This window comes from Gopherus evgoodei, chromosome 3 (genome assembly GCF_007399415.2).
Source record: "Gopherus evgoodei ecotype Sinaloan lineage chromosome 3, rGopEvg1_v1.p, whole genome shotgun sequence".
Lineage (NCBI taxonomy): Eukaryota > Metazoa > Chordata > Testudines > Testudinidae > Gopherus > Gopherus evgoodei.
Window position 1 is genome coordinate 186,422,827 of NC_044324.1, and position 23,211 is coordinate 186,446,037.

Consider the following 23,211-nt stretch of genomic DNA (forward strand, 5'->3'; position numbering starts at 1 on the left):
AAATTGATTACATATCTTTATGGTGAAAGTTATTCAACATCAGAAAAAATATTTTACTCATCAGAAAGCCCATTAAGAGGAAATTCATTCTATCTACAAACCATCAACAAGGCACAAGTGAAGGTGATTCTATTTAAACTTTAAGTAAACATCAGTCAAGGTAAGCTTTGACTTGTCCTAGCCCATAAACAATTACATTCAGTATTAACTATAATACATTACTATTCATGCTAGTATTTCTACCAGAACTAGAACAAATACGTATTTCAAAACACAAGACAATATTTCAGTAATACCGTCATGTTGCTTAAAATAGTTTATCAAATATTGGCTCAGACACACACAAGGCTAATTAATCTCTGAACAGCTTTTGATAGGACTCTTGGGAGTGAACCTCCTTTTAGACTGTTAACTGGAAAGAACCAGATCTCCTGTATCAAGCTTGTAGTTCACTCCTAAATTAATCATGTTCAATATACCTACTAAATACTCTGTGCTAGTCTAATTTAGTTTAAAAACAGCTTGCTATTTCCTGCTTACAGTCTATTTTTTGGATAAGTCCAGTACAGTTTTGGATAAGTCCAGTTAATTTCTGGAATATTAAATTATGTAAGTATACTGCAGCTGTAGCTCAAACTACATAGCATACATCTATATTACAGGGTTTTGTTTTGGTTTTTCAAAAACCTGAGTTAACTGAGGCCACAAACCTGCAACAAATGTTTGTGGAGTATCCAGACTAATAGGGTGCAATCCTGATAGTTAATCTGTGTCAACTGGAAATTAGTTATTTCAAGTTGGAAAGAGTAACCTCTAGCAGCCATACCCTTAATGTGAAAGAGCCCATCTCTCACACACAATTCATAATGTGCAAGTAATCAAGCTTTAGTGGAGGGGCTCTACCCTCATCCTCCAGGTAGGCTGCAGACTGCAATGTAGGCCCTGTGCAGTCACTTATCCTGAAGACCCGTAGCACCCTTTTAGTAAAGGTTCTGATTCACATATGCATAGATCTTGGAGCTATTTTCCCTGGCCCACCTACAAGTACTTCTTTATTTAGGTTTATACCATACCTAAGACTTTTCTGACTCAGTCTTCCTCCTCCTGTGCTGGCTTGCAGCTTCCCATCCTGGTTCCCAGTCCCTGTCTCCTTGTCCCACCACTCCAATAACTATCGGTCCCTGTTTTTCTTGCTTTCTCCTGCACCCTTCCAGTGCCATATGCCTCCTGTCTCACATGCATCTCCATCACACACACCCCCAGCTCTTTGTCACAAACTACTACTTCTCCCCATCCCCAGACTAGCATTCCTCTCCTCTATATTCGAGTCAGGCACCCTCTTCCTTTACACTTTCTCCAAGCTTACTATACTTTATGTTCGAAATCAAAATGTAGTAGAGCAATACTTGGACAAAGGTAAAGCAAAAACAAGGACTAGCTGTTCTCTGAATTACACCACAGTTTCAAAAATAAAACGGCATGTCTGATTTTCTTTGATGGGGTTTTCCAACCCTTTAAGCTGTTATAATATGTACTTTAATAGAAAGATCCAATCACAGATTTCACATGATGTAGCAATGGTGATATTTTAAAAATATTAAATTCTTAGCAAGATTTCTGTATTTCTAATGAAGCTTTCTCCACAGAATGTATTTCCTTTCATGATTTATATTACTCATGATTCTGCTTTGAAACCTGCCCTTAAGAGTAGAGGGCTAGAGTCTCACCACCTTTCCACAGGAACACTGATTTATTCCCACAGAGAATTCAGGCAACAATATTAAGCATTTTATGAATAACGTTGTGTTGAGGAGGGCATGGTTACAAGCATCATTCAAATCTGGATCACTTTAACATCTAAGAATTTTTTTTTGAAGTGTTTTCATTTTATAGTTAAAATGTCACCTCCAGATTACCTCCCTCATTAATCAAAAACATTCTGAACATTCCATCAAGCTAAAAAGTAATCAGTACGTCAGACATATCTAGCTCTAAAACAACTTCTTTCAAATATCTTAAAAAGTGAGATGATAAGTTGTGAATCAATGTGTTCTCTTCCAAATAAAACATCTGGAGGAAAAAAACAAGTACTTTTAATAGAAATGTAGATAGGCAATCAAATTTCCTAGTTTAGCAGGGAGTAGAAAGTATATGTATTGCAGGGAGACCGAGATTTGTCCTTGCAGCATTTAATCCTACTCCTATTGTGCAATTCATTTCAGCACGGTCAGAGCGACCTTAACTCTACTCCCACTAGATGGAAAATTCCACTTTAGCTAACTGAAACTGTTCCAAAGCCTAATTAGAAATCTTCCAAGCAAGTACAGTATTGTTAAGGGAGCTGCTTGCTTTCTTGCAAACACACTAAGTACTCAGCTCATTCTCTCAGATCAATAAACGAATGCTACTTTATTGTGTGTAGGGATAAAGATCAGCTACGTTATACTGTTCATTCACCCCCTCTGTCTTTCGCTGCATATATATTATCTATCCTCTATAAAATGTGATGTTAGAGCTCTACGGAACTTGAAATCATATAAAATCATATAAAACTATATGATGTATAAAATGTAGCAATTACATTTTATAATTGTATTGGATTGCCAAGTAATTATATACACACACATTCATCTATAGATATATATCTATATATATCAGAGGGGTAGCCGTGTTAGTCTGGATCTGTAAAAGCAGAAAAGAATCCTGTGGCACCTTATAGACTAACAGACGTTTTGGAGCATGAGCTTTCGTGGGTGAATACCCACTTCCTCAGATGCATGTAGTGGAAATTTCCAGGGGCAGGTATATATATGCTAGCAAGCAAGCATATATATACCTGCCCTTGGAAATTTCCACTACATGCATCTGAGGAAGTGGGTATTCACTCACGAAAGCTCATGCTCCAAAACGTCTGTTAGTCTATAAGGTGCCACAGGATTCTTTGCTATCTATATATAGATATATACAGATGAATATATCTACATGGGGAGATTCAAAGGATGACTAACGTATGCTGGTTTAGTATATTGTTGATTAACATCCTTTGTTACTATACTTTCTCTTTGATCCTCACTTAGAATTACTTCACAACAATCTTCACCTGCAATCTTAAAAGGAATCAGAAATATTCAGAAAAGAGGTACTTTTACTTTGGCTCATTTGCCCTTATGCAAGGGGAAAATTTAAAGGAAGGAATTAAAGTATCCTTCCCTAGGTGATTCACCTCTGTAAATCACAGATAAAGCACACAGAGGTTGAAATGAACTAATTATCAATGCATTCACAGAAGTGTTTATGTACATTAAAAAAAACAAATTATATAATGATACGCAAGCAAGAATGTCAGGTTGAACACAATGTGATTTTTTTAAAAGACTACAGTGTTTTCAGTATAGCTCCAGACAACTGTAAAAAGTCAGCAATTTGCTAAGTATCAGACAGGAAATTTACATCTCAAAGCCTGATGAAACTTGCTTTCTGAAAGATGTAACTATTTTTTTCCAGCCTTAGACCAATTTGTTAAAAGTGCAACTAATTTACTGCCCATGTTCAACAGAAAGAAAATCTTAAAAACAAATATCTTTGCTCTCCTCACTACTAGTATTACAGACATCCTTGTAGTCGATAGGAGTTAAGGAAGGCAAGTCCCTGGTGATATAGATCTCTTAATGTCTTGAGTTTTTTATTCAAATATATTTTATTTGTTCCATAATATCCCTGTGAAAAGGCTTAATGCTGACAGGTCCAAAAAATGTTCACAGCAGTTGTTAAGGAGGACAGCAATGCTGAAGCTTTATGTTCCTTACATTCTCACTAAGAGTAGCCAATCAGAATGCAGATTGAACATGAAAAACAGAATAAGTAAGCTGAAAAAATAGCATAAATGTATGTTTGACAGGCACTCTTTTCTACTCTAGACCATATATAAAACTCCAGTGAAGTAGCATATGGTATGAAGGCAGAATATAGCTTAAATGACCTAACTAATAAATGTCCCTCTAGATGGATCTATAGATAAATGTTTGAGATTCAGGAATGGCAGAAACATTTTAGATAAACTTCTGTTATTTCAGTTCTTGTTTTTAGAAACAGTATACCAGTATATGGTAAATTGAGTTTATTCCTACAAACACTGAGCAATGCTGTGGTATACAAGACCCTATGCTTTAATGTCATATCTGCTGAAAGAAAAACAGGCAGAGCTACTATTGTTTTCCACTGTAAATAGCAGCTTAAATAACGATCACAAGACTTGGGGTAGAAACATGTTTAACTTCTTTTACTGCTCTAATAGATTTAATAATGAAATTTCCAAGCTTAAGGAATAATATTTTGGACTGTAAAATCTATTTTCCCGTAACTGGTAGGGCATTTAAGCTGTACTTAAGAACTATTCTAATTTCTTTCCCAACCTCCAGTCCTGTTTTCTTTCACCATGTTACCCAAGAGCAAAAAAAGTATTTGAAAACCATAATTCTCTCTCCACACGGAAGCAATTAATTTTTTTTAGCATTATGTTTCCCACACCATGCACACTGGATTAAATATACAACTCCCATATTTTTTTTAATGGGAAATGAACATCTAAATCCATTCCACAGGAGCTGAAACCATTTTTCTTAAAGATCAGCAGCATAAGATTTACCCTCCCGATCACAGCATAGTCAATCAATTTCATCCAGTCTCTGGTAGGGACCATACCATACATCATGCTTCAGATGAAAGTTTAAAAAAAAAAAAACCACAATGCAGCTAACCAATTAATTGTGCAATACTGTACATGAGGGGAAGTGTCTCTGATCCCTGCAGTGACTGGCATGAGATTTGTTTACCCTAGTCTTTTTCTTAACCCAGTGAAAATAAAATAGGTATTAATATGTAATCAAGAACTTTGATCTAATATAGTATTAGAGTAACAAAGACCAGGTGTGTGAGATAACAGCTTTTATAGGACCAACTTCTGCTGGTGAAAGATAAGCTTGTGAGCTACACAGAGTTCTTTTCCAGCAGTATAGCTCACAAGCTTGTCTTTTTCACCAACAGAAGTTAGTCCAATAAAAGATATTGCCTCATACACCTTGTCTCTCTAATATCCTGTGTCACAACATGGCTACAAAAACACTGCCAACAACTATTAAAGTAACAGTTTTTTCCATGAGTTATTTCAACTAAATGGTAACTACCACATTTACAAAGCATTTTGAAATATGCTGAAAAGTATATTAAAAAACTATGATTCTCCACCAGAGAATGTTTTCTAGTAAGCGTAGAAAATTCTTTTGAAATATGCACCTCACCTCATAATAAAAGGAACAAACGGTGCCATGCTGAGAGCTGAATAAGTGCCATCCATTGGAGAAGGATACAGCTTGCCCAGGATCAAAAGCAAAAGAAACAAACTTGGATGGAGCTTCAACTCACCAGTTTCACTAAATGAAAAATTTTAAGAGGTATCTCGTTAAAGACATTATCCTGAACCATATCTGCTAACATCAATAATTGGTCCTGGTATATCAGTAAATATTGCAAAGTAGAGATTTAAGTAAATTACACATCCTTCTACTATTCCTCTTTAAAAAACACTTTCAACCTTTAAATATAGCGCCCTACACATGATAGGAGTTATTTCATTTCAAATGCATGCACGAGACACCCAGATAGCTCAGTGAATCAATCAAATCCCTTTTTATATATACCAACTTTAGGAAAATAAGATGAAGTACAAAAAAGAAACAGAAGAGGCTGGCAAAAGAGTTGGTGCATTACATTACATACATATTGTCTAACTTGACTTAAAAAACTGAACAGGTAACACTTCCCAATGAATTGGGAAATTGAGAAAGTTTGATCAATACAATATGAAAGCATGAGAACAAAATAAGCCTATCTTCAGATAGGCAGGACAACTAGCATGTGTCCTGCAGGTTTTACTTTGGAATGCTGGTGTCTGTATAGCCCAAATTAAAAACTAAAGACAACTATAAAGCATATTTTGATATTAAATCCAACAGGCAAAACAACTAACATGCCAAGCTATTACATGGAAAAGATCAGTTAAGATTGTTTAGTGGAAAGGCTTTAAGGCAGGTGTAATCGGTTTTTATACCAATTTAACCATATTAATGTAGAAATCGATACAACTAAATTGGTGCAATCAACTAGTATAGATGCAGTTATAATGATATAATGTGCTCATATGGGCATAGTTTATTTCAATACATTTAAGGATTTACGAATGTAAAAACCAGAAGATTTGTGGGCGTTGGGAACATGGCAGATAGAGGTGTGTATATAAGAGCAGAGGGAGAGGAAAGCAGGAGCTGAGGCAAAGGGGAGTCGATAGGCTCTGGAGGGTGGCAAGCAAGAACCATGGCCATAGGAGTAGAATACATTCCCCTCCAGAATATGGAACTGAACCTAGGAGTACTGAGTCTCTACATTTTTCTGCTGTCAGCAAATAGCTTTTAAACCCACTGGCAAACTGTGTGTCAGACCTTCTAGTGGCTGACTCTCATAAAATGTTAATAGCCTACAAATGCTACAAGTTACTCTGTTAGTTCAAATGATAGAGGCCTGTGGTACAGATCTGAAGGTCTGAATCTAGCTCGTGATCCAAGCTGAGGTCAATATTGTTCCACATGACAGAAATTCTGTTTCTTCAGGTTTTTTTAATTAGGAAATTACATGCAAAAACACATTAAAAAACATTATTAATGTTCCAAATTCAAATACTTAAAAATTAGGAAATGCCAGAACTAACATTGCACATGCAAACTTAATTTGTCTGCGTATGCACTATGATTAGGTTTGGAAGAATTCAAGTGCTTTTTTGTTTTTAGCATTTTTTCCTCTTTTTCAGCTGTGTCTCATGACAATAAAAGTTGAGATTCAAAAAGTTAAACCTTTATCCTCACTAAAACATATATTGTCAACATTGTGTGTCAAAATATACAAAGTAAATATCCTTAAATCAAAATCTAGCAAATTCCCAAGCAGAATTGTTCTGACTGTACATTTTGATCACTACTGTTTGAAATTTTTTTCATCAGTTTGTGTGTTCATGGTGAAACTGATGTTTATTGATATTTACCAGTAAAAATAATCCTTCCAAGCCTAATATTACAGTCTTTAATTACATGATCACATACTATTTTTTCTGAGGACCAATGCCTCACTCTGCACAGGAAGGGTTGTGTAATGAAGAGCATTGCTGTCTGTAGGAACCCTGCCCCACCTGTTAAAGAAGGTTGAAGGTGTGTAGTGAACAAAGCAAGGTATTGTACAAAGGATGTTCTCATAATCAAGGCAGCTAAATGCTGCCCTGAAGAACTGGATTCTATCCCTATGTGTGCCACAGAGTTCTCAAGTGATGTTAGGCAAATCACCGAAACCAAAATATTCACAGTTGGGCACTAACTGTGTGCTTCTCATTTTTGGGTGCCGATCATGACACACCCATAGCCACATTTGCAGAATTGCTGAACACTTGAGGCTGCAACTGAAGTTCACCAGAGCAGTGCAGTAATGATGGTTCTTCGAGATGCGTCCCCCTATTGGTGCTTCACTTTAGGTGTGTGTACTTCCCTGCGCTGCCGATCAGAGAATTTCAATAGCAGTTCATTCCACCCATGGACATACACAACTCTCTGCTATCCATCAGGCTAGCCAGCGTGCACAGGCATTTCTTCCTCAGTTCCTTCTCTGGCACCTCCCTGTTGGTTGGTCAGGTTGTCAGTCATGACTAAGGCTAAGATTTTGTTAGGGATTTTTTAGTAAAAGTCATGGACAGGTCACAGGCAATAACGAAAAATTCACAGAAGCCGGTGACCTGTCCCTGACTTTTACTAAAAGTATCCATGACAAAACGAGGCGCCTGGGCAGCTGCGGGCAGGCTGGGAGCTCCAGGTGCTCCTACCATCCATGGGGGCTCAGAGCTCCAGGGTCCGCCTCCGCTGGTGGCTCTGAGCTGCAGGGGTCCCCCCTGCCACCCACAGCGGCCCAGAGCTCTAAGGGTCATGGCTGCTGTCCACGGAGGCAAAGAGCTCCGGGGGTTACCCCGCTGCCCATAGTGGATGGGAACGGTGGGGTCCCTCATGCAGCCCACGGTGGCCAGGAGCCGCAGGGAGTCCACCTGCTGCTCCTGCTGCCTGGGGCCACAGGGTTACCCCACAGCTCCCTGCCTCCACAGGCAGCAGGGGACCCTGCAGCTCCCAGCAGGCAGTGGCTGAAGTTATTGAGGTCTAAATCGCAGCCTTAGTCATGATCTATCTTTGTGTGTCCTTGATCAGCAGGAGGAAGTGAGCTCACGCACTTCTGACCACTCTGAGTTTGAACAGGTTGATATGGAGGCATGTTTCTGCTACAGACCATTTGTCCTCTATTGTGCCACCACTGAGATGCGCTCCCCAGCCTATGAGTGATGCATTGGTGGTCAGGAGATGGAATGAGGAAGACTAAGCAACCGGGATTCCTGCACAGATGTTTACTGGGTCCTTCCACCAGTCTAAGGATTGCTTGACCCTGGTGGGCATCGATAGAAGCTTGCCTGTGTTGTCTCTGTTCATCCTGTAAACTGAACCGAACCATGCTTGGAGGCATCTCGTGTAGTTGCATGAGCACTTACCTATGTGCCCAAGGCCATGTGCCCCAGAAGCTGAAGGCAATATCTGGCCGAGATTTGGGGACTGGATTGTGCTCTCTCTATCAACAAGGAGAGACTGAGTAATCTGTGATGTGGAAGGAGTGCCCTTGCCTGAATGGAGTTGAAGTCGACTCCTATGAATTCTAGTGTTTGAACCAGTGTTAAGGTCGATTTTTGTTCTTTGATCTGTAGGCCCATATTCAGAAACAGGTCCTGTGTGGTCTGAGTGACTCACTGGGCCTCTGTGTGGGACTGTGCCCTGAGAAGGCAATCATCCAGGCAGGGATAAATCATTATGCTCTGAGAATGTAAGTGGGCCGCTACTACCGAGAGGACCTTGGTCAAACACCCTCAGGGACGATGAGAGGCAGAAAGGGAGTACTCAGTACTGGTCCTGGCCCAGCATGAATCTGAGGGCACATCTGTGACTTGGTACGATAGAAATGTGGAAGTATGAGTCTTGAAGGTCGAAGGCCGAGAACCAATATTGTTCTTCCAATGCTGGGATGATCATTGATAGGGTGACCATCTTGAATTTCTGCACTTTGACATATCTGTTGAGTGCTCTGAGATCCAGTATGGGTCTCCAACCTCCCTTTTTCTTTTATATCTGGAAGCAATGAGAGTAGAAGCCTTTCCCTCTGAGATGTAAGAGCAAATTTTCTATAGCTCCTGTGCTAGAAGATGGTTTGCCTCTTGACATAGCAGACTCTTGTGAGAAGGGTCCCTGAAGAGGGATGGGGAAGGGTGTTTGGGTGGGGGAAGAGAGGAGAAGTGGATGGAATATCCATTCCCAGGTGCTGCATAATGGGGTACAGTGGTCTCCGAAAGGAGGAATGGGGCTTCCCAGCAGAAGGTAGTGAGGAGAGTGTTCTACAGGCGCCTCAACCAACCCATCAAAACTACCATTTCAAGGTTGAAGGCTGAGACAAAGTTGGTTGTGGTTCCAATTGCTTTTGCTTGGGGAAACTTGATTTCTTTCTCTGTGGCTCATAAGATCTCTGTGACAAGTACTGAAGCATGTATTGTGATGACAGGGACTTGAGCAGCAGCTGAAGACTGTATTTTCTCTTGTAGGCTGGCATGTATATCCCTAGGGAACGAAGGTTTGCCCAAGAATCCTTCAACATGTGACGAGACCCATTTGTCTTTTTGGAAAATAGCTTCATTCCCTCAAAGGGCAGGTCATTTACCACGGTCTGGACATCTTTAGGGAAGCTGGACAACTGCAGCCACAAAGCCCTTCTCATAAGCAGGGTCATGGAAACTGAACATGCCAACATATCTGAAGTGTCCAATGCAGACGGGAGAGACATTTTCACCATCAGTGAATTAACACCCTCGTTAATTATGGCCATAAATTGGTCTTTGTGGGAGTCCAGGAACTGATCAATAAATAGTTTCACATAGTTTTGGTAGTCACATTTGGCCAGCAAGGCCTGGTAATTAGCCATCTGGAACTGAAGAATGGATAATGAATACGCCTTTCTGCCAAACAGGTCCAAGTGGTTCCCATCTCAGTTATACAGGGTGGATTTAAACTGGTATTGGTGGCCCCCTAGAATTAACTGCATCCCCAATAATGGAATTTGCAGGTGGGTGCGAAAATAAAAATTCCATGCCCTTCGCTGGCACATAATACCTTTTGTCAGTCCATTAGCATGCTGGCGGGACGGACACAAGGGTCTGCCATATAACTCTAGCAGGATCCAGGAACACCTCATTAACTGGAAGGAGCACTCTGGTAGAGGTGAAAGAGTGTTGAATATTCACTAGTGTGTGGGGAGCCTCAGTCACTTCATGCAGTTGTATTTGCGGGACTTATGCTACCCTCTGAGCTAAATCCTGGAATGGTTAAAATAATCTGCCATGGATGGTGGAGGGGGCATCACCGTCTCATCAGGTGAGGATGATGAGAGATGAGCTTGAGGGGTGCCTTCTCTTTCTGCCTCAGCTTCAACTTCCTCTCTCAGTTGCTCAGGAGGTTCCAAACCCTTTCCACAGCTGAAGAAGAGTGTCTCCTTGCCTGCTGGTATGCCACACTAAGAGCCTGGGAGGCTTGTTGCCTCTGGGCCTGCCAGGAGTCCCAATACGGCCATTGAGGGTAGGGGTCTGGAGGCTGGTACCATGGAGGTTGAGAGTCAGGCGGGCAGTATGCCTGGCGTCCATGATGACACTGGGACCAGTATGGTGGGTAGGATGAGTGGTAGGAACCCTCACAATCTGACTCTGATGAAGAGAAAGGTGGTGCATGGCATGGAGAGGTCATTGAATCCAATGCTCTGGGAGAATTTGGCACCGGAGCCCTGGCACTTAGTAGGGGTGAGTCCGGTGCATCAGACATTCAGAGATCTGCCGGTGCAGACAATATCAGTGCCAGTGGTTGTCAGTGCTGAGAAACTTGTACCGGAGTCAGAGACATGGATCTAGTCATATGGTCCATTAGTGCCATGTGCACCGGGGTCAGTGCCGATGCCGATGCCCACATCGATGTTCCCTGGGGCAGATCTTCCACGCTTTTCATGCCCATGTGATACCAGTACTTCTTGTGCCCAAAGACCTAATGGGTATGGGCACTTGACTTGTTCTGCCGGCTCGGTACCGTTTCTGCCCTTGGTACCACCTCTAGATAGCACTGGGGCCGTTGGTACCAATGATACCAATGGAGCCAGAGATTGCTTCCGCCTTGATTGCGGCTCACTATGGGGACTCACAGACCTTCTCTTAGTGGTCTATAGTGAGTGGCTCATCTCCTTGGGATCACTTGCCTTCAGTGGAGAAGGTTGTGGCAATAGCTCTCACCAGCAGTCTGGAGGCTGAAGGGTAGACTATGAGCAGGCGTTCAAGCTTTAACTCTCTGTCCTTCCTGGACCTGGGTTTTAACTGCTGGCACCAATCACATTTTTGTGGACTGTGTTTTTCCCTCAGGCAGCAAATGCACTGCAAATGTCCATCTGTCACTGGGATGAATTCTTTGCAGGAGAGCCAGGCATACCCTTGTCTGGGGGGGCCATCCCATCCAGAGTTGGCAGGAGGCAAACCCTTTCTTCTTTTTCTTTTATTTATTTTTATTTTTTTGGCATGGCCAACTGAAAACAAACAAGGTACTAAAAGAAAAAGGCTTCAAGGGAAGCTAAAATTTACAAAACTATAGGGAGTTAACGATCCGTGAACGAATAGCTCTTAGTACTAGCAAGGGCAGTTGAAAAGAAACTGAGGAGGAAATCCATATATGCTGGCTAGCCTCTTGGCAGGTGGGGAGCTGCATGTGTGCAGGCGGAATGGAATGTTATTGAAATTTTCCAATCAGCAGCGTAGGGATGCACACGCACCTTCAGAGGAGCACCTATAGAGACAATACTCAAAGAAGAATTGTGCTATAAAAATGTTCAGTACTCTGAAAAATCAAGCCCAAAGTGTTTCAAGTGTTTCCCCCTTCTAGGAAAATAGGGAAAATAATACCACCTAATCTAACAGGGGTGTTGGAAAAATAAATTAGTTAAAGTTTCTGAGGCACTCAGATACTGTGGTGAGAGAACCACAGAAATGCCTGTGAAGAAACAAACAATTTTGTATTCAGAGCAGGGTTTGAATAGTGTACGTCAAATAAGGCCTGAGTGAATGAGGAAAAAAAGGCCTGTGGAAAAAAATAGTACATGATTGTGGAATTAAAGACATAAATAATAAAGAATACATTTCAGGTAGTGGGAGTGGAGCCGAGGGATTCGGAGTGTGGGAGGGGGCTCAGGGCTGGGGCAGAGGGGTGCAGACTCTGGCTGGGGGTGTGGGCTCTGGAGTGGAAATGGGGATGAGGGGCTCAGGGCTGGGGCAGAGGGTTGGGGTGCAAGAGTGTGAGGGCTCTGTCTGGGGATTTGGGCTCTGGGGTGGGACCCGGATGAGGGGCTCAGGGCTGGGGCAGAGGGTTGGGTGCAGGGGTGTGAGGGCTCCTGCTGGGAGTGCAGGCTCTAGGGTGGGGCCGGAGGTGAGGGGTTTGGGGTGCAGCAGGGTGCTCTTGGGCTACTGCAGGGAGGGTACTCCCCCCAGCGCTCTAACTCCCTGCAGCATCAGGGGTGGGCGGTGAGGCACCTCTCCCCGCCGCAGGAGCAGGATAGGTGCCCCTACTCCAGCCCCAGCAGGTCAGGGCCAGAGCTAGGTCCGGGCCAGGGCTAGGTCCGAGCTGTGGGAGGTGTGCCCCAGCTGTGCCTGGGGCCGGGTTGGGCCACGTCTGGGGCCAGGCCGAGCCACCTCAACCTCAGCAGAGTTGGGGCTGGTGGAGGGGTTCCCCAGCTGCTACAGGTCCCCGAGCAGGTTCCCTGCACACCTGCACATCACTAAATAGGCTGCTGCACGGCCTCGCAGCTTAGATCATAATACATATTCACAAGGAAGCTGAATTAAAATTGCACAAGCAACATTAATCGGGCATTTCCTAACTTTTGAGTGCTTCACCTTGCAATCTTAACATTCTTTATCTTAGTTTTTGGGGGCATAATATAAAGTGTTATTTGAATATGAGCATACTGTAATGGTGATAACAAACAAGAGTATGTAAGGCAAATTTGTTAAAACATTTAAGCACTGCGGACTGTTTTTAGCATACCACAACAAAGAATATCTAGCTGTCAGAAATCACCCTCATTAGAGGATAAAACTGCCTTAACTAGAGAATATGATTTTAATTTTCAGTGGAGCAATGTCAACAGTGATAAACAGTTACAGACTAAAACAAATAGTGCTTTCTTCAACTTCCTTAAAACTCAGCGTATTTCAAAGTGTTCTAAAATAACCACTTATAGCACTAAGGAATACGCTGTTGGATTTAGCCCAACTTTAGGCTTCTGCTTCTGACGATATTGGCCTGCAGCTTGTTTATCCAGTGCCTACTTCAGTGGATTCCTGATCTTGTTTGGCATCTCTGAGTGCTACTGCAATACAAATAATAACTATATATGAATTTCAGTAGGACGCAAAGCCAATCCAGATCAGGTGTCCAATGAAATAGGCACTGGATAAACAAGCTGCAGGCCAACATTTTCAAAAGTAGAATCCTAAAGCTGGGCTAAAATCCATGTTTAGACTTCAGTGGGATTTGTCCTCGTAAGTCACTTAGGTGCTTTTGAAAATCCCATCCTTAGTTGCCTAAATATGAATATGGAGTCCAACTTTAGGCATCTATTTTTAAATATTATTGTTCAACCACACCAGAAGAAATACAGGAGGCAATGGATGTAGTTTAATGAGGCTACAACTTTATTCACTTAAATTATCTGAGAGAACCTAGCAACAACTGTACAGTGCAGAAAGGAGAGGAATTGGCTCCCCGCAGTTCCAGAAATAGGAGCCCCAAACCCTCAGCTCCGTTCAAGGGGAATAGGAAAAGGAAGAGGTTTGGCTCCCCAATGTCTTAGATGTAGGAATCCCACACACCTCTTAAGGGATGCTTTCCGTCAAACAATGCCCACAGCAGGTCATGAGGGAACTCAATCCTTTTGCCAAGTTGACAGTTGGATGGGTAGGTGCAGCCAACCAATCCTACTAAAGAGGGCATCTCCAAGGATGCATGGGGTATAAATACCATCCCTCACTCTTCCAGTCAGCAGGAAGGATAATGCAGTGACATGCTCTTGAACTGGCCCCCATCTGCTTCTAGCCCTGCCTGATCATCCTTCTAAACTTCTCCCCTTCTAATACACTACTCTTCTACAACAGTGTCCCTTGAACAGCCACTGAGAGAGAGAAAGGGACAAAGTCTTACTAACAATACATCAATAGAACAGTACCTCTAACTCACTTCCACTCACCCACAGTGGATAAAAATCAATGATTTCTTTATTTAAAAAAAAAAATCAAAAAATCGGATTTTGTAGATTTTTTTGAGGAAAAAACTTATCTAAAGATAGTTTTAATTAAGACACTTTATAGCTCAAAGATACCTCATCATGGAATAGGGATTATAAATTCTAATTACATAGTATGAGACAATATATTCATGTAATGTTTAAGAAATGTTTTGTAAATGAGTTCCAATAGTTCATGGATTAGGGACCCAATCTTAGAGGGTTCCAGGGGATTCTGTATAGATTATTTAGGTTAATCTTTCTATCTACACAATGGGACTCAGTGCTCAGTCTAGAAGATACCATCAGAGATGTTTAGTTTTGCAGTTCTCAAACTATGGATTTGTGACTCCAGAGAGAACATGCTTGTTAACAGCAAAAATGTTGTTTTTATACAAATAAATAGTATACAGAGGTGAGAAATAACAGACCTCAACTCTATTGTCCCTCTGAAAATTTGTGTACACAGAGTCAATCCCTTACCTCTCTCTAAAAGTACAAAGTTTCAAAAAGTTCAATGAATAGAAGATTGTTGGGGGCAGAATAGATCTGGACAAGAAGAAGAAGTCTGGAGATAAACGTGAGAAAGGAGAGACAGGCAGTAGAAACAAAAGTGAAACTGTTTCAGCGGCATATTCCAGAAGTTTTGAGGTTTTGCTGAGTGTAGCCTTCATTGATTTGAGATCTACCATACCATTCTCTCACTAGAAGGGAAAACCTATAATGGCAGCAGGCCATAAAAGAGACCCAGTTTGGGAATATTTTAATTAAGTTCCTCTACCTGTGGGTAAGGTGGACATGTGTGCAAAATGCAAACAGTGCAACAAAGAAATGCAAGGCCTGATTACCCGAATGAAACAACACCATGAGAAGTGTTCCTTTCAGGAGGAAGCTGCATTGAAGATAATGACAGGAACATGTCTGAACATGCAGGATCTTCAGGTTGGTAAACTTTTTTATTTCATACTTCTTTCTTAAGGACTGCCTGTCTTCCTTCTCGACTATTCTTGAATGCTCATGTTTGAGCAAAAAATATAGTAGTTACTCTATGGTACTATCATTTTAGATGCAATTGTGATAAAAAATAAATAGATGAAATAAGCAGATCTTCCTTTTACAATTTCACCTTTAAAGTAGTACTGACTGCCAGTGAATGCAACGAGTAATACTAAATGAGCAGTATGGTCATAATAATTATATAACTGCATTGACTTATTTTGCTTAGGAGAATCCATCCTCAAGATACAGGATTCTGAAGACTATCTACCTTCAAGATCACCATCATTTTCTATAGTTTCAGAGTTATTTGCCAATGATAGTGTTTCAGTCACATCCTGTATGTCACACAGCCACAGTATATCACCTGTAGCAAAAAGAAAAAAAAACTCCATCATCCAGAAACAACCATAGATAAATTTGAGATGAGAACCAACAGATTACAAAAAGAGGTAATTCATGAAAAAATTGCCTTTATGCAACAAACTCCTTTCCATATGATTGAGAACCCACACTTCATTAACATGGTTCAGTCATTAAGACCAGGATACAGTCCACACAACAGAGCAGATGTTGCAGGCAAATTGCTGAATGAAGTGTATGAAAGAAAAATTGAGCAGTGTGCAAAAGGTCTAGAGGGTGAAATTCTTAACCTGAGTCTTGATGGGTGGAGCAATGTCCTCAATGATCCAGTTGTTTGTGCTTGTGTGACAACAGAAGAAGGGAATGCCTTCCTTACAGAAACAATTGGTACATCAGGAAATGTACACACAGCAGAATACTTACAAGAAGAAGCAGTAAATGCTATAACAAACTATGAAGAAAAATTCAAAAGTCTAGTATGCAGGTTGGTCACAGGCAATACTGCAAATGTATCCAAGATGAGAAGAAATTTAGGAGAGAGTTAAGACAGTCCCAAGCTAATAACGTACAGTTGCAGTGCCCACTTGATGCACCTCCTAGCCAAAGACTTCAGTGTTCCAGAAATAAAGGCTAATGTTGAAATTGCAAAATTCCGTAACAACCACTTTGCAGCAGCTGCTCTTAAAAAAGTGGGAGGAACCAAGCTAACTCTCCCTCAAGACACGTGATGGAACTCAGTAGTGGACTGTTTTGAGCATTATATCAAGAACTGGCCTAATCTGATGATAGTTTGCAAACAAAATCGTGAAAAAAATAGATGGCACTGTCACAGCCAAAGTTCTCAACATTGGGCTTCAGAGAAATGCTGAACACATGCTGAGTACCCTGAAGCCTATTTCTGTAGCCTTGAACAAAATGCAGGGAAACAGCTGTTTTATTGCTGACACTGTTGAAATTTGAAGAAATAGAGTGAGAGCTTAAAAAGAGAAATATGCAATGAAAAAGTTAAATTACAAGCATTAAAAAAATGAAAGGGACAAGCACTATCTCCAGCTCATTTTCTTGCAAATATTCTCAATACTCGGTACCTGGGTCAAACCTTAACTGCTGAAGAAGAGGAGTTGGATATGACATGGACATCCAGCAATCATCCCTCCATAATGCCAACTATAATAAACTTAAGCGTGAAGCATTCAAGAAATATATGTTTGCTGATGAAGTTTTAAAGAAATCACACCAGTGAACTGGTGGAAGTCACTTAAGCACTTGGATTCAGAGACTGTTGAAGTGCTAATCTCACTTTTAACAGTTGTAGCTTCTTCAGCCAGTGTAGAAAGAATATTTTCTTCCTTTAGACTAATTAATTCCAAACTGAGAAATCGTTTGGGACCTGAAAAAGCAGGAAAGCTTGTTTTTCTTTTCAACATTATGAACAAATGGGAAAATGAAGGTGAAGATGACTTAGTTAGCTGCAGAAGCCAATATTTTAAGTTTCTCATGTTGACCTGGCTAACATAGTCGATTTAATTTTTGTTTTGGTTTTTTTTTAATATTTCATTTAACTATTTTAGTTAAAAACAATTTTAACAAAAACTTAAAAAACTTGAATGTTTAACTAAATTAAAAAATTCATATGCTTGTTTTGTTAAAATATTATGCTTGTTGTTGAAGAAAAAATCCAGAATACTTAATATTGTTGTTTTAGTTAAATAAAACAAATTTAAATGTCTGTCTGGTGATGTTCTCCTCCTAATACAGCATGGCAAGAAAATCCTCCAAATATTAGTGATTAACCTGTTGAATCTGAGATAGTTCACCTCCCAATGACTTCATAAATATCTGCTTCAATTACCTTTGGTAAATGAAAACCAAACAAGCATTCATTTTCTGATATAACTGTAAAACTAATATGAAAAAGTTTTAAAATAGATCACTTTAAAATGTATAGTGTGTTCCTTCTAAAAATGAAACCTACATCTATCTCTGAATTGTGAAGAATATGTATTAAGGTTATAACAACCAACAAGAATGCATTTTTATGTAGAAATCCATGGTTAATTCGAGCCTTCCTGACTAGTGATTTAAATTTGATTTAAATCAAATCCACCTTGCCCTCACCCTTAAATTGCACTGTATTCAGTAGAATTCCACATGCTTATCTTCTTACCTGTCCATAGTCCTGGCTACAACTTCCAGTTGCTGGAGAAGGAAAGGATAAAGAGTTGGAAACCGAGAGAAAAACTCCCTCCCTGTCATTCTACAAAAGGGACAAAAAAGAACAATAGTTAGTGTTCTGTAACAACCTGTTCTTCTCAAAATATTCAATTAGCCAACAAGTGTTCATTTTTTTTATTAATATCTGAGTGTAACCCAAAGTAGTAGCTCACAACATGGTTATAAGACATGGTTGTAAAAATGCCCAAGCCCACTTCAACCCTGACTATAACAGAGTTTCTACCATATGCTATTACTAAGGCTAAGATTTTGTCACAGATATTTTTAGTAAAAGTCACGGACAGGTGACAGGCAATAATGAAAAATTCATGGAAGTCCATGACCCGCCCCTGACTTTTACTAAAAATATCTATGATAAAATGTGAAAGCAGCAAAGAATCCTGTGGCATCTTATAGACTAACAGACGTATTGGAGCATGAGCTTTCATGGGTGAATACCCACTTCGTCAGATGCATGCATTCAACACAAAAGCTCATGCTCCGATATGTCTGTTACTCTATAAGGTGCCACAGGACTCTTTGCTGCTTTTACAGATCCAGACTAACGTGGCTACCCCTCTGATACTATGATAAAATGAGAAGCCTGGGCAACTGCGGGCAGGCTGGGAGCTCCAGGAGCCCCCACCACCCGTGGGAGCTCAGAGCTCCAGGGTCCCCCTCTGCTGGCAGTTCCAAGCTGTAAAGGTCCCCCCCTCCACCTCCTGTGGTGACCGGGAGCTCCAGGAGTCCCTCTGCCACCCGCAGAGGCAGAGACCTGGGGATTAACATTGCCACCTGCAGTGGACAGGAGCAGTGGGGGTCCCCCACAGCTCCCTGTCTCCACAGGCGACACAAGACCATGGCCCAACATCTAAACAAGTACTTTGCCTCAGTTTTCAATAAGACTAGTGAGGAATCTAGCGATAATGGAGGGATGATAAACGGGAATGTGGATATGGAAGTGGATATTACCGCAACTGAGGTAGAGGCCGTACTTGAACAGCTCAATGGGACGAAGTCGGAGGGCCCGGACAATCTCCATCCGAGGATATTAAAGGAACTGGCGCGTGAAATTGCGAGCCCGTTAGCGAGAATTTTTAAGCAATCGATAAACTCGGGGGTTGTGCCGTATGACTGGAGGATTGCTAATGTAGTTCCTATTTTTAAGAAAGGGAATAAAAGTGATCCGGGTAATTATAGGCCTGTTAGCTTGACGTCTGTAGTATGTAAGGTCTTGGAAAAAGTTTTAAGGGAGAGAGTAGTTAAGGACATAGAGGTCAATGGTAATTGGGACGAATTGCAACACGGATTTACTAAAGGTAGATCGTGTCAAACCAATCTGATCTCCTTCTTTGAGAAGGTGACGGATTACTTAGATAAAGGAAATGCAGTAGATATAATTTACCTAGATTTCAGTAAGGCGTTCGACACGGTTCCGCATGGGGAACTGTTAGTTAAATTGGAAAAGATGGGGATGAATATGAAAGTTGTAAGGTGGATAAGGAACTGGTTAAAGGGGAGACTCCAGCGGGTCGTATTGAAAGGTGAACTGTCAGGCTGGAAGGAGGTCACTAGTGGAGTCCCTCAAGGATCGGTTTTGGGACCGATCTTATTTAACCTTTTTATTACTGACCTTGGCACAAAGAGCGGGAATGTGCTAATAAAGTTTGCGGATGACACGAAGCTCGGGGGTATTGCTAACACGGAGAAGGACAGGGATACTATTCAGGAAGATCTGAACCACCTTGTAAACTGGAGTAATAGAAATAGGATGAAATACAATAGTGAAAAGTGCAAGGTCATGCACTTAGGAATTAATAATAAGAATTTTGGATATACGTTGGGGGCGCATCAGTTGGAAGCGACAGAGGAGGAGAAGAACCTTGGGGTACTGGTTGATAGCACGATGACTATGAGTCGCCAATGTGATACGGCTGTTAAAAAAGCAAATGCGATTTTGGGATGCATCAGGCGGGGTATTTCCTGCAAGGATAAAGAGGTGTTAGTACCGTTATATAAGGCGTTGGTGAGACCCCATCTGGAATACTGTGTGCAGTTCTGGTGTCCCATGTTCAAAAAGGATGAATTCAAACTGGAACAGGTTCAGAGATGGGCTACAAGGATGATCCGAGCAATGGAAAAACTGCCTTATGAAAGGAGACTCAAAGAGCTTGGCTTGTTTAGCCTGGCCAAAAGAAGGCTGCGGGGGGATATGCTTGCTCTATATAAATATATCAGGGGGGTTAACGTTAGGGAGGGAGAGGAATTATTTAAGTTTAGTACTAATGTAGGCACGAGGACGAATGGGTATAAATTGGATATTAGGAAGTTTAGACTTGAAATTAGACGAAGGTTTCTAACCATTAGGGGAGTGAAGTTCTGGAACAGCCTTCCGAGGGAAGTAGTAGGGGCAAAAGACTTTTCTGGCTTTAAGACAAAGCTTGATAAGTATATGGAGGGGATGTTATGATAGGATCGTTAATTTGGGCAATTGTTCTCGGATTACCACCAGATAGGTCTGCTCAATGGTCTGCGGGGAGATGTTGGATGGGATGGGAACTGAGTTACTGCAGAGAATTCCTTCTTGGGTGCTGGCTGGTGGGTCTTGCCCACATGCTCAGGGTTTAGCTGATCGCCATATTTGGGGTCGGGAAGGAATTTTCCTCCAGGGCGGATTGGCAGGGGCCCTGGAGGTTTTTCGCCTTCCCCTGCAGCGTGGGGCATGGGTCGCTTGCTGGTGGATTCTCTGCAGCTTGAGGTCTTCAAACCAATTTTGAGGATTTCAATAACTCGGTCCTGGGTTAGGGGTTGTTATAAAATTGGATGGGTGGGGTTCTGTGGCCTGCCTTGTGCACAAGGTCAGACTAGATGATCATATTGGTCCCTTCTGACCTATGAGTCTATGAGACCCTGCTGTTCCCTGTGAGTGCTGGCTGAAGTCACGGAGGTCTTTGGAAGTCACAGAATCTGTGACTTCCATGACTAAATCGCTTTTATCAGTGAAACTGAAAGCTGCACCATTGGACCATGGTGGTAAATTTCAAATCCCATTTTTGCCAGTGTATTTGCAGCCTCATATGCCTACATAAAAGACGGTTACTCACCTTTGTAACTGTTGTTCTTCGAGATGTGTTGCTCATATCCATTCCAGTTAGGTGTGCGCGCGCCGCGTGCACGTTCGTCGGAGAAACTTTTACCCTAGCAACCCAGGCGGGTCGGCTGGGCGCCCCCTGGAGTGGCGCCGCTATGGCACCCAATATATATCCCAGCCGACCCGGCCACCCTTCAGTTCCTTCTTGCCGGCTACTCCGACAGTGGGGAAGGAGGGTGAGTTTGGAATGGATATGAGCAACACATCTCGAAGAACAACAGTTACAAAGGTGAGTAACTGTCTTTTCTTCTTCGAGTGATTGCTCATATCCATTCCAGTTAGGTGATTCCCAAGCCTTACCTAGGCGGTGGGGTCGGAGTGAGATGTGGCGGTATTTAGAACTGCTACGCCAAAGGCCGCATCATCTCTTGATTGTCTGACTAGCGCATAGTGTGCGGTGAATGTGTGGACCGATGACCAGGTCGCTGCACGGAATATCTCCTGGATAGGCACGTGCGCCAGGAAGGCTGCCGACGATGCCTGAGCTCTCATGGAATGTGCCGTGAGGTGGCCAGAGGGGACACGAGCTAGGTCATAGCATGCACGAATGCATGCAGTCACCCAGGAGGAGATCCTCTGAGAGGAGATTGGTTGACCCCTCATCCGTTCTGCGACCGCCACAAACAGCTGAGGGGACTTCCGGAATGGCTTTGTTCGCTCAACGTAGAAGGTGAGCGCTCTGCGTACATCTAAGGAGTGTAGCTGCTGTTCTCTCCGAGAAGAGTGGGGCTTCAGGAAGAAGACCGGGAGGAAGATGTCCTGGTTGGTATGGAAGGCAGACACAACCTTAGAGAGGAACGCCGGGTGGGGTCACAGGTGTACTTTGTCTAGGTGGTCCCTGCCCGGGCGGAATACGGAATGAAGCCACGTTTGGAAGGGCCTCATTCGGAGCCTGGCATACTTCGTCACGTAAGTGCATGCAGCCATATGCTCTAGTAGTGCGAGGCAGGTGTGAGCCGAGGTGATTGGGGAGGCCTGCAAGCTCCGTATGATCAAGACGATAGTCTGGAAGCGGGGCTGAGGTAAGTACGCCCTGGCCTGAGTAGAGTCCAGGGTTGCGCCTATGAAGTCCAACCTCTGTGTGGGGACCAGGCTGGATTTCTCGGCATTGAGAAGCAGGCCTAGCTGGGAAAAGAGGTCCGTAACCACCTCGACATGTCGCTGCACCTGTGACTGGGAGGACCCCTTTAGGAGCCAGTCGTCGAGGTACGGGAACACGTGGATTTCCCGCCGACGGAGGTGGGCGGCCACAACGGCCATGCACTTGGTGAACACCCTCGGGGCTGTGGAGAGGCCGAAGGGTAGGACTGCGAACTGGAGGTGCTGATGTCTGACCATGAATCGAAGGTACTTCCTGTGCGGTGGAAAGATGGTGATATGGAAGTACGCATCCTTCATGTCGAGGGCGGCATACCAGTCTCCAGGATCCAGGGATGGGATAATGGTTCCCAGGGAGATCATGTAGAACTTCAACTTGAGCATCCATTTGTTGAGGCCCCGCAGGTCTAGGATGGGTCTGAGACCTCCCTTGGACTTGGGGATCAGAAAATATCGGGAGTAGAATCCCTTGCCTCTCTCGCCTAGAGGTACCTCCTCTATAGCTCCTGTTGCGAGGAGAGAACGAACCTCCTGCAGAAGGGTTTGCTCGTGAGAGGGGTCCCTGAAGAGGGACCGGGAAGGGGGGCGGGAAGGGGGTGAGGAAGCAAATTGCAGGTGGTATCCTTGCTTCACTGTGCGCAGCACCCAACAGTCTGAAGTTAACCGGGACCACGCCGGGAAGAAGTGGGAGAGGCAGTTGGAGAAAGTAGGGGAAGGATCCTGTCTTGCGTCTGGTATGCCGTCCCCGGGTGCACCTTCAAAAGCCGGACTTGGAGCCCGGTGGTGCCTTGGAGGGCCCTTGGTTTTGGCCTCCCTGGGAGCCGCGTCGAGGGAGGCCTGGAAAGAGGTCCTGGCCACCTTCTTACCCTCCTCCAGGAACGCATTAAACTCCGGGCGGGAGTCCTGGGGTA

At 42.8% G+C, this 23,211-nt stretch overlaps 1 protein-coding gene across 1 annotated transcript in view; it reads right to left on the bottom strand.

Annotated features, from left to right (window-relative positions):
- The window catches only part of THADA (THADA armadillo repeat containing), a 334,882-nt gene that overhangs the window by 201,148 nt on the left and 110,523 nt on the right, over positions 1–23,211 (bottom strand). Inside the window, 2 exon segments of the mRNA XM_030557656.1 lie at positions 5,298–5,429; positions 18,005–18,094. Coding sequence (XP_030413516.1) covers positions 5,298–5,429; positions 18,005–18,094 — 222 coding nt within the window.